Here is a 12,643-nt window from a genome sequence, read left to right as displayed (position 1 = left end):
TTATTTTTGTTTTATAACTTAAATTCAAGACGGGTCATTTAACAATTTTTAAATCACAGGATTATCTCACTGTCGTTCATAAACCGCAGTTAGCAATCTTCATTTTAATGCCAAGAGCAAAAAATCTGAATAATTATGCATAGAGCGAAAAAATACGTAGAAGAGTCCTACAAATCAAGACCCATAAAGCGCAAATAATATTTAATGTTCATGAGTTTAACCCAGCTAGCATTGTAAAAAATCTAATTTGAATAAAGTCTGAACAAGTAACAATTTTAAATTGTAGATTACCGCACCAATTGCTCTACTAACCTAAGTAGATTATTTAAATCAATTTTTGCTATTGTTTTTTGGTGTATAAACATTCACTTAATTTAGATCGTTATGAGTTCTATAAAGTCAAGGACACTGTTTCTGACGGAATTACCTACACTCTTTTATCTGATAGTTTTTTGGTCTTTTTCTACAGCAAATTGCTATTTCTTATTTTTTTTTGTTACCTTAATTAATCGAATGAACATTTTAGACATTATTACTTACAAAGTAGATAGTGATGAGGGAAGAGTTTTGCTGGAGGATCGATCTGGCAGTAGGTGATGTAGTGATTTTAGCAGAATATTCCTATTATTCCTGTTGGTCCGTTTCTGAATAGTGTGCAATCATGGTGTCCTTTCATTTCTTTCGAGAACGTCGCCTACGACTTTGACCGAAATGAAATGTGACGCTATATTTTGCCTGAGTTAGGCTATGTCCTTGATGGTCTACAGTTTCTTCTTATGCCAAGTTTTTATATTAATAATCGATGTGTTTTGTTTGTCCAGCGTGGGCAAGCTGAACCTGGTGGACCTGGCGGGCAGCGAGCGGCAGCGCAAGACGGGCGCGTCGGCCGAGCGCCTGCGGGAGGCCTCGCGCATCAACCAGGCGCTGTCCTCGCTCGGGAACGTCATCTCCGCGCTCGCCGAGAACAGCCCGCACGTGCCTTACAGGTGACCAGACCATCCCAACACACCAATACCAGCACTCTTGTCATTACCATTTTGATCGTAAAAAAATGACATTAAATGTATGTCGGATTGTACAGCGTTCCTAGCAGATGCTTTCAAGAACTAAAATCTTCATAGATTTTTTGACGCACTCGCTAGTGACGACGTTCAATGAAAACTCGCACTAAGCACACTGTTGAGGCCTCAACAATTTCCTCGCAACTAAGGAATTAAGGAAACCCGGGTTTCCTTAATTGCGTTTACTAATTGGTGCCACTGACAAGTGCGACGGGACCTTATAGGTTTAAAGACTTTATTCTCATAAGAACATTACCTTACCTTACCTTACTCGACAGTGACGCCAACCTAGTGATTGTAAATGCGATAGACCTCCTACCGCTTCAGCGCTCACCAGTCAGTCTTAACCACTAACAAGTGACAGGACCTTACTTTCCACAGCGGCCCAACTGGTGAGCGTAATTAAGGAACTCTCATTGGAAAAACCTCTATTTTCTCATTGTAATTTTCTAGGGACTCAAAATTAACGCGTATCCTCCAAGACTCACTGGGCGGCAACAGCAAGACGATCATGATCGCCAACATCGGGCCCGCCTCCTACAACTACGACGAGACCATCACCACGCTGCGGTACGCGCACAGGGCGAAAGGTCAGTCCCTTATAGCAGTGTTTTTCAACCTTTTTCATGACACGACCCCCTAGAATGACAAAATATTTGGCGACCCCCCGATCGTTCGCTTTTTTTTCATGCATTTTATAATGTCACAAAGATGTTTGTAGGGACCGAATACTTCAATCTATACAACATTTATATGCAGATTTCGGATAAATATGTTTTTAAACTTTAATGTTTTTTTTACTGAGGTAGTTTTTTCGACCTCTCGCGACCCCCCTATAGAGGCTTCGCGACACTCCAGGGTGTCACAACCCACAGGTTGAAAAACACTGCCTTAAAGGAACAAGTGTTCATGTTGTACTTACTAGGTATGGAATACAATGATCCCAAGAACAATTTTCAGCAAAAAGCAGACTAAATTGGTTGTTATATCCACAGCGATAAAGAACAAGCCAGTTCGAAACGAAGACCCGAAGGACGCGAAGCTGCGCGAGTACCAGGCGGAGATCGAGCGCCTGCGCATGCTCATCGAGCAGCGCAAGGCCGCCGAGCTCAGGCGCCGCCGCGCGCCCCGCCCCAAGCAGCAGGCGCCGCTCAGCGAACAATGTGAGTATAGCAGTCGGTTAGCTGAAAATAAGCTTCTAAAGGGTGTCCCAACATTAACGAAACTTTTGAATTTGCTACCATTTATGCAACAAAGTGTTGACAACCCTAAAAATAAAACAAATCGACAGCTGATAGTTTAGGGTTACTTAGAATGTAGCGTTACACGATAGAACAACCTGTCTTCGTCCGCAATTCGAAAATTTCATACAAAATATGGTCGAAATAGTGTTTTAACTTCGTGAATAATTGTGAAGAGATTAATTGAGAAATTCCGGGAGATAGGATCTGTAGGAGACGCCAAACACACTGTTCTTTCAAAAACAAGTCGTTAAAATTACAATATCGAAGCAGTTCGTGAGTATCGGTGAAAATCCAGGAATCTCAAGCCGGCGTCGTGGACAAGATGGTGTGATTTAACACCATTAGTTTTCTTTTTATGGGGTTATTTAAAATCACAGGTCATTGTCAATAAGCCTACAACCCCACACGTGCATTAATAGGAAGAGATTCAACGTTGCGTCAACGAAATTCAGCCACATTTATGCAGAATGGTCATGGGAAATTTCGACAAACGAGTGCGTTCTGCGTGCGTGCCATTTGCCCGATGTGTTATTCCATAAATAACCCTATTATATGTACTTTATGATTCAATAAAAATAATACAGTTAAAAGGCTAAACTGTGTTTTCTAATTAATTCAAAACTTTCGTTAATTTTGGGACACCCTTTATATTGCCCTATCTACAGATTCCTGGCTTCATGCGATCTAATATTCTAGGTACATACACATAATTTGAATATTTATTTTCAGCCGAAGAAGAAACGGTTAGCATCGAAAATGAACACTTGTTAGCGGAATCGACGATAGAGCAAGAGAAAAACAAGACGGAGGAGTTGGAACAACAAATCCGGTCGTTGGAAGACCGACTAGTCACAGGGGGCGGGGGCAAGGACCTCATCAACAACCTGAACGAGAGCCAGATCATTCTCGAGCAGCGGAACATGGAGATCGCGGAGCGGAAGAAGCGGGAGGTGGAGATGCAGCAGAAGATAGACCTCGAGGAAGAAACGACGACGATAGTCACCAACACATTCGCCACCTTACAGCAGGAGGTCGACCATAAAACGCAGAGGTGAGTAGTTTACTTCCTACTAATATTATAAATGCGAAAGTTTGTGTGGTAGTCTGGATGTTTGTTACTCTTTCACTCAAAAACTACTGAACGGATTTTGTTAAAACTTTACAGTATTATTGTTTATAATCCAGATCAACATAGGCTACAATTTATGGTGATCTGTGACAAACTAAATTTCACGCGGGTGAAGCCGCGGGCAAAAGCTATGTTTTGATAATCTGCACTTTTGTACGCAACTGCAGTGTAATTTCAACGCGACTGTAGCGTGATTTTGTGACTGCAGTGAAATGCAGTGTAAATGCACTTATCTGCTACGACCAGGCAATGTGACAGCGCGCAGCCGACGTTACCTAACCGCGCTGCTATTAAATGAAATCGTACTTGTATTTGACTTCTTGTGCCGCAATAACGTTCTATAGGATTCGGAATTACCTTCTGGATAATATGCATATCGGTCGCTGCTCGATTCCAGGTTAAAAAAGTGCCTGGCGAAGTACACGTGCGTCCGCGAGGAGACGGCGGAGCAGCGCGAGGCGCACGACGCCGAGCGGCGCGAGCACGAGGCGCTGCAGGCCGCGCTCATCGCCGAGCTGCGCCGCCGCCTGCTCGTGGCCGACTCCTTCGTGCCCGAGGCCGGCCGCGCCACCGTGCTGCGCCTGCGCTACAGCGACGACGCCGACGCCTGGGAGCTGCCCGAGCACAGGTACCCGGCGCACAGCACCCGGCCCGCGCACAGCACCCTCCCCGCGCCGCCGCCTGCTCGTGGCCGACTCCTTCGTGCCCGAGGCCGGCCGCGCCACCGTGCTGCGCCTGCGCTACAGCGACGACGCCGACGCCTGGGAGCTGCCCGAGCACAGGTACCCGGCGCACAGCACCCGGCCCGCGCACAGCACCCTCCCCGCGCCGCCGCCTGCTCGTGGCCGACTCCTTCGTGCCCGAGGCCGGCCGCGCCACCGTGCTGCGCCTGCGCTACAGCGACGACGCCGACGCCTGGGAGCTGCCCGAGCACAGGTACCCGGCGCACAGCACCCGGCCCGCGCACAGCACCCTCCCCGCGCCGCCGCCTGCTCGTGGCCGACTCCTTCGTGCCCGAGGCCGGCCGCGCCACCGTGCTGCGCCTGCGCTACAGCGACGACGCCGACGCCTGGGAGCTGCCCGAGCACAGGTACCCGGCGCACAGCACCCGGCCCGCGCACAGTACCCGGCCCCCGCACAGTACCCTGCCCGCGCACAGTACCCGGCCCGAGCTCAGTACCCGGCCCAAGCTCAGTACCCGGCCCGAGCCGTGCGAGCAGTAAGGAAGGGTAACTTGGGGTCATTGGACAAAATTCTACGTGCTCACGGACCAGGCTTTAGTCATTATTATTAACAAATGGGCGTGGCTTTCATATCTCACTTTCGTCTCTTTATTGTTTTATCAGTGCAATATTGCCCGTGGGCACTTGAGGCCAGTCTTGGCTATACAGTGTGAGTCACGTTAAAGTGTACATATGAAAATAGATGAAACTAGACCTATTTTTATCGACAAAAAAGAGGTTAAAAAAAATTTGAGATTTTTTTTTAATTTTTTATAGAATTTTTTTTCTACCAATTACTTATTGTAAAGAAAACGTAATAACTTTTAAACTAAGCGGTATATCCTGATAAAATAAAAACAGTAATAATGATAAATAACAGGCAATAGTAAAAAAATACATAAAATACACAAAAAATGCCAAAAAATAATAAAAAATGATACTTTTTGAAAAAAATCTGCTTAAAAATTCGTGTTTTTTTGGTTATTTGATAAATTTCTCCAAAAAATGCCCCTATAACAGGTGGTTTTTATTGTTTTGTATCATTCTCTATCGTATTACCTTTGTAAAACCAAAAATCGCATGTCTCTATCCCTATCACAACATTTGCTATGATCGTTTGAACTAAGCCTCTCCGGGCGCGCCATTCAACGCTTCGTTAACAACGAAACTGAAAATGGCTCTAGATTTGTAATTTTGATAAAGACAAGTTAGATTTCAAGTAAAAACAAAAGATTTCGAAGTAAAATAAGCATTTTAGTTAAAATTAAAATTGTCCCTACCTGTAGAGGAGAATAATGTTGTGATAGGCCTTTGTTCAAACTATCATAGCAAATGTTGTGATAGGGATAGAGACATGCAATTTTTGGTTTTACAAAGGTAATGCGATAGAGAATAATACAAAACAATAAAAACCACCTGTTACAGGGGCATTTTTTGGAGAAATTTATCAAATAACCAAAAAAACACGAATTTTTAAGCAGATTTTTTTCAAAAAGTATCATTTTTTATTATTTTTTGGCATTTTTTGTGTATTTTATGTATTTTTTTACTATTGCCTGTTATTTAGCATTATTACTGTTTTTACTTTATCAGGATATACCGCTTAGTTTAAAAGTTATTACGTTTTCTTTACAATAAGTAATTGGAAGAAAAAAAATTCTATAAAAAATTAAAAAAAAATCTCAAAAATTTTTTGACCTCTTTTTTGTCGATAAAAATAGGTCTAGTTTCATCTATTTTCATATGTACACTTTAACGTGACTCACACTGTATATTAACATGTCTTCTCCCGTTTCCAGCGGCGCGGAGGTGCTGACGGTGCGTCCCACAGCATCAGGCGGGCGGCGGCCGCTGTGCTCGGCGGCGCTGGGCCCGGGCGCGGCGGCGCGGCGGCGGCCGCACAACCTGTTGGAGCTGGCGCCGCTGCCGCTGCCGCCCACCACGCGCCACTACCGGCCCGCGCCGCCCGCGCCCGAGCCAGACCTGCGCGCCAAGTCCTGCAACCCCAAGGCGCTCAAGGCACGAGTAAGGACCAATCATCGACCCCGCTCCGAGCGGCTGTAGTATTGTTAGATTAACCGCTTGAGTCCCAGACGGCATTCATTAATGTCATAACAATTGATATCTATTGTGTCTAGATTCGCGGGCCTTGAAGGATTAAACTCCATAGACTATAGGGATGTTTCCTGGATAAAAAAGCAAGAGTTTTAATTAGTCCGTCAGTTAGCTTATCAAAAACTACTCTACACGTATTTTTCACTTTTAAAAACTAATTAAAATGTAATGAGATAAAGCGTGCTAAAGTTCTAAAGAAAAGGCCCGTGACGTCAGTGAGTGCGTAAAAGTGCACTTTGTGACGTCGCGCGGAACTTCAACGCAGTATAACTTTGTATTTGTTTGATTGACAATTAAAAATATAGGTACGTGTCCAATATTTTTTTATATTAAATTTGACGGACTAGAAAGTTTTTTTTTAGGAAGCTAGCCTTTTCTGAAGTTGATAAGTGACAAAAAAAAGTAGACGGACAGTGAAAAACTCCTCCCGACGCGGCGGTTGGTTGTATTTGCCTTTGTTTTTGTTCCAGCAGGCGGCGGAGACGCCGGTGAAGAAGGAGCCGGACATCGAGGCGCCGCGCAAGCACACCGCCCGCGCGCGGCCCCCCACCGCGCACCACCGCCTCGGCACCGCCGGCGTGCGGTAGGCCCCCCCCGGCCCCCCGGCCCCCACCCGGCCCCCCGGTCTGGCCCCCCACCCGGCCCGCCGGCCCCCGCCTGGCCCCCGCCCGGCCCCCCGCCTGGCCCCCGCCCGGCCCCCCGCCCGGCCCCCTGCCCGGCCCCCTGCCCCGCACCTGCCGCTGAAATAAAAACGATTTCACCGAGACAGGGTGCCCGTGGACGACTTAAGGCGAACGATACGACGCCTCAGCTGTTACTCTTGCTTCGAAAGTAACGTCACACGAATACGAGGCGATCTTTACCGCTGAAAGACTGCTGTTAGCTCTCGAGCTCGGCCCTTGTTTTTCGCTTTGAAGAGGCCCCTCGCTACCTCTGTGCATCACAGTAAGGCACACGTATGCACATAATTAGTGCCTCGTTCGTCAGAAATCATCGTCTCGTTGACTGGCAGACGTCGTTGAACTGACGAGTTCCTTCAGTTGTTTTCAGGTCGTTCGACTCGCAAGTCTCGCTCCCGCTCTGACCTAACGCATACGTACGAAGCGATCGACCGAATTTTTAGTGATAATTCGATCCATTTGTAAACGTGTAGTTATCTAAATAGCAACTAAGGTGGACGGTCCAAATCCCTCGTCCTGATAGGCCAAAGTACGATTAAAATAAGGTATAATAGAGAAATAATAATCCAAAAAATATACTTGAAGCTCGCATTAATACAGTGACAATAGCGTACATAATGATTGGCATAAAAGTAAAATGTAATATAATTTAAAAATGTATTGTATAGATCGAACCATCAATGGCGTCCATTGAGCTGTCGCTTCTCGTAATGTATGCGTTAACAGCGTCCGTTGTGTGCGCGCTAGACGGCGCGGGCCGCGCGACCATTATTTGTAAATAAATATTCGAGTACGGGGAGGGTAAATATGCCACAGAGTAAATAAATACACGCGTAATTTTAATGCTTGTCCTATGTGGAAAAGGGATACGATTAATTAAAATTTTATATACGACGGCTGATGCTGTATATTTGATCGCTATTTATATTATTGTACGAGCTGATGAATCTGTGTTCGAACAGATGTACTAACAAATTGTATCCTGATATTAAATTTAGCTTTTTGCGAAAATTAAGCATGTGTACTTGTTTAATCTGTGACATAGATAGAATAAAATGTCACAAATTTCAGTGAAGACGGTAAATGTGAATGAGTAATTATTATGATCTCAGTTTATTAATTTCCAGTATTTACAGGGCAGTTGCGCTTTGTGTGTGAACGAGTATATGCACTCGCTCAAGTAAAAGCGCAAGTTTTCCCCGATAGATACCATACTATGCATATTACACACTTTTACAGTTATCAATTTAATTTAACTGTTATTTATACTTGTGATAGGTTTGTATGTCCCAGAATTGCCTCTAGTTTAGTCAACCGTAAATTTAATTAACTAGAAATCGCCGAAATGTCATTTTTTGTATGATTCAAATAAATTGTAGGCAAAATATCCAGATGATTATTATTGTATTGGTATCTATTTGGAAAAAAATGAATTTCTAAATCCCGCATAGATTTTGTAAATGCGAGGCAGAAATGAAATCCCTGAACATGCCAAACTATTTTTTTGTATCTGAATTTTGGTTTGTTTAGTCAATTTAGGTTGTCGTTTGTTTTATATACGATTTTATTTTACCGTTGTTATATTTTTTAAATTTTATTTTGCGCTTCGATAGTCCAGTTCGTGTTGAAGCGAGTGATATTAGGTAGTTTGTTATAATTATGTATTGAAATTGATTTGTACGCGATGTATTTGAAATATTTATGAGCTGCTGCTACATCGACGCGTCGCTCGCGCACTGAATGTTCAAATGTGTTACCAAAGATGGCACCGGTCATTCCATGTAGCTTGTCCCACGTATTGTATTGATATTAAAGTGATCATGTTCCTTTATTTGTAAATTTCATTAGTGAATGCGTTATATTATTTCTAGACACGGTTTCTAGTCAATGGTTCTTGTAAACAAATATTGTAAATATTCGTATAGTAGGTATTTAAAAAGTATTAGACATAGTGTAGGTAAGTTGCTAAATTCGCACAATACTTTTTCGATACCAGTCATCCGGACTACGAATTTGAAACAGTTAATTTTATTATCATCATCATTAGTAAATAGAATAATAAGCCCTTAAGTTGAATAAATCACCGCAAACCGCTGTCACAAGCAGTGTCTTGTTCTCTCAGTTAACGCCAAAAAATATTGGATACCATTATCTTTTGCTCACGGCAAAGCATAATTTTTTACTTATGTAAAGCTATAGGTATTTTAAAATTAATGATGTACTCTGATTTTTTGGCTTATTAATTACTGTGTTTAAATTACTTTTGATCCGAAGGATGAAATCATGTGATATATGGATATATTTGAAAGCGCTAGTCAGCTGTGCCGCATACAAGCTTATACTCACCAATAAAATATTTTCAATTTTATTCATCTTTGTTTTATTTACATAACCTTGTTACGTAGGTAGGTATATCAACACATACTGAGTCTTCATGGCGGCAGTAAGTAATATGTATAAAGTATTTACATGCTGAAATGATTCCAAGGTAATTAAAGAAAACCTTTATGAATAATAAAATTATTTGTGTATTGGATTACAAACCTTGTAATGAATCTAGAAAATTTAAAATTGCCGCCAAAAGTTTGACAAATAGTATGTTTTGTTCCGATTCAACCCCATGACTATTTAATTTATGAAATAAATCATGAAAATAATATTAATTCCAATAAAATTCAAATTCCAACTAACTTTTTGCTTCAACATTTTGTAAATATTACTTATTTCACTGCATTAAATGTGAAAATAATTCTGAAGTTTACAATTAATATAAATTTCCGAACGTATCTTGTAATAGTGAAGTGCACGCTCGAGAGCAAACATTGTTCATTATTGTAGGAACGATTAATTTATGCAAAAATTACTATTATAATCTTTTAAAGAAAATATTGTAAAACTTAAAGTTAAAATTAATATTTCTGCAATAAACATTACAAGACAAGTAAAAAAATCCTCAGGTTTCCAGGAACTTTAAATTAATTTTTTTTTGAACCCGGATGAGTTCGTGTAAACGTGCATGAGAATAGAATAATAAAATGATTTATTTGACAAAAGGTAGACAAGCAAAAATATACACTCGAAAAAATATAAAAGCCTCGCTGGTTTCTTAAAAACAATTAAGACGGGTGACGTGCCCCTGGTGGCATGCATCTAGGAGGCCTCTTATTATTTTATTTTTTTGTTGCTTTCTTTTTGTTGTTTAAATTCAAAGTTGTAATTAGGTACTATATTATGTTATTGTATTGTGTAAAGTTCACGGGTTGCTTACATTATAATATTATGCATGCTGTGGTTATCGTTTGTGTGGGAGCAGTTAGCTAGAGACCTTTGGCTTAATTTTTTTAATTGTGTATAATACTGTATCTCATGTTGATAGCCCAATAAAATAAATAAATACACATATAAAATATATAAGTAATCTTATTTTTACATAAAAACCTAAATATAAAGTTCCTGTGTATCTCCTACTTTTTTGTGTTGTGGTGGGTGGGGTGGTGTACAATAAAGTGTTATTATTATTATTATTCCATTTATTTTATTTTTAAAAACTTAATTTTAGATTTTTTACAGGGATCGTTTTTCAAAAAACGATATCTTTAATTTAATAACGAGATTAGACAATGCAGGAAGTTTTTGGCGGAAAAGTAAAGCTTCATGTTTGGCAGTTTAATGTTTAACGACTACCCTATTTTTCTAAAGAGGTCATGGCATGGGGGGATTCTTCCGTGCCGTGGAGGGTAGGTAGTTGAACGGGAAGCATGGTTGATCTGTTTTAATGCTTTTAATTTATTGTTTAAATGATTTTACTAAACAAATGTGGTGTTATTTTGCGTTATGAAGTGTAGTGAAGTGATAAATTTATAAAAACATTGAAAGACTGAGATTGGGCGCGCATCGAGTATCAAGCAGGTTATCAAGTAAGTATCTATTATATTAATAAAGTTATTAAATCATTTATATTTAATTGGAACAATATTCACGGCTATGAGCTACGAGGATATCGATATCGATACCATTCTTAATTATTGTAATTTTAATCGACAAACTTTACAAGCGTCACTACAGCCGTAACGGTCGATCTGTTTCAAAATTTCGGTGGCTTTGTTTCGGTTACAAAATGTAATATTCCTTGTTTTTATATTAAAATTTAATAAAGATGACGGAAAAATTGAAGAATTATCAAGTTTTAGACGTTTTCTGCGGAGGTACGTTCTATAAAGTGAGACACAAGGTCACCAACAACATATTTGCGTGGAAGGCGTACAATTGCTCCGCGTACTCGGACGCTCAAATACAAAACGTCGTCAACGAAGTGAAAACAATAAGCAAAGTGACTTCCGAGAACCTGCTGCGATACTATGATACTATACTTCACGGACCGTCCAAGACACTGTACTTTGTTCTCGAGTACAACTCGTGGCGAAGTGTGCAGGAGCTGTTGGACGTCTGCAAGGCCACGGACAAGTTCTTCGCCGAGGGCTTCCTCTGGCACCTGCTCCTAGAGCTGGCGCGGGTGTGCAAGCTCATCGAGGACCTATACTTTGTTGTGCTTCAGAAATGTGTAACACCAGACGCGATATTCGTCGACGAAGGAGGTCAGCTGCGCGTGAACTGCTACGACTTGGCGACCACCACCACACCGGACTTCATGCGGCAAATCGGAGACATTATGCACATACTTTGCTATAGAGCGAGCGCAACCGACACCAAAATTAAAGAATACCACTACAGCGACGATCTTAGCGATGTTGTCGGTTTTCTCACAGATGACAAAAACGTCAATCTCCGTCCCGATGTCGTTCTTTATCATCCCACTGTGCTGGCCAATCTCGAAACGCATCGTAGACCTAAGCACCTGGCGGACATCCTTGTGGCAGCGGATTATTCACACTGTGCATCAGAAGCAAACAAATGTGACTCCCAGAAAGCAGTGGAACTGTGTAAAGTAGTTGAGCCTGCTCCTAGAAGAATAATCAAACCGGTGGACAGTCCCATTTACATCAATCTCAGCCCAAAAGTGTCACACAACTTACAAATCGAGGAAGCTAAATCTGCACGAGGATCTTTGTCTCCAACACTGGCTGCGTTGGCTCTTGAGCTGCCAGGCTTCGTACCTAGATGCAGAAGACCATACAGTGAGGCCATGGAAAGGTCGGCGTGCCCTCAGAAAGTGTCAGAGGAGACTCTGAGCCAGCAATGGATGACTCGTCTCATAGCACTGAGACAAAGGGAGGAGTCACTCAACAAAAGGGAGAGAGATCTCATCGCAAAAGAGATAGTGAACAGTCCTGCTGCCAAAATAGTGCCCCTGAATGACACCCAAGATGAGCCGTGCGGGGGCGAGAGTGACGGTATAACTCTGCCTCCCGTCATCACGCAGGCCGGCGAGCGGCCCGAGTGGGTGTCGCGGCGGCGGCAGCGGCGCTCGGGCTCCGTGCGCGCGCGCCCGCGCCGCAAGAGCTACGCCTACGAGGACCTCGACAGCTCCCTGTCGGCCGACGCCGGCGACGGCAGCATCATCGTCACGTCCACCAGGTTCACTAAAGACAATATGCCCCGGCGCAACATCTTCCCTGAGGTCGGAACCAAGAAAGTGCACTTCACTTCATCGAATCCATTCATCGAGAGCGACGAGAGCGTCACTCTCACTTTTTATGAGCTGGAAAACGTGGACAGGGATGGGTATCAATTG

The 12,643-nt window shown here is 42.6% G+C and overlaps 1 protein-coding gene across 1 annotated transcript in view; it reads left to right on the top strand.

Moving 5' to 3' along the window:
• The window catches only part of LOC135080990 (kinesin-like protein Klp68D), a gene marked incomplete at its 3' end in the record, with an annotated part of 36,612 nt that extends 30,533 nt beyond the window's left edge, over window positions 1-6,079 (top strand). Inside the window, exons 7-12 of the mRNA XM_063975715.1 lie at window positions 822-986; window positions 1,515-1,651; window positions 2,057-2,224; window positions 3,035-3,356; window positions 3,832-4,524; window positions 5,956-6,079. Of these exons, the coding sequence (XP_063831785.1) occupies window positions 822-986; window positions 1,515-1,651; window positions 2,057-2,224; window positions 3,035-3,356; window positions 3,832-4,524; window positions 5,956-6,079 (1,609 nt within the window). The remainder of the gene's footprint in view (window positions 1-821; window positions 987-1,514; window positions 1,652-2,056; window positions 2,225-3,034; window positions 3,357-3,831; window positions 4,525-5,955) is intronic.
• Window positions 6,080-12,643: the final 6,564 nt, after the last annotated feature.

The sequence above is a fragment of the Ostrinia nubilalis genome, chromosome 19, assembly GCF_963855985.1.
Source record: "Ostrinia nubilalis chromosome 19, ilOstNubi1.1, whole genome shotgun sequence".
Classification (NCBI taxonomy): domain Eukaryota; kingdom Metazoa; phylum Arthropoda; class Insecta; order Lepidoptera; family Crambidae; genus Ostrinia; species Ostrinia nubilalis.
The sequence above is the reverse complement of the archived record's forward strand: the minus strand, read 5'-3'. Positions and strand labels throughout refer to the sequence as shown.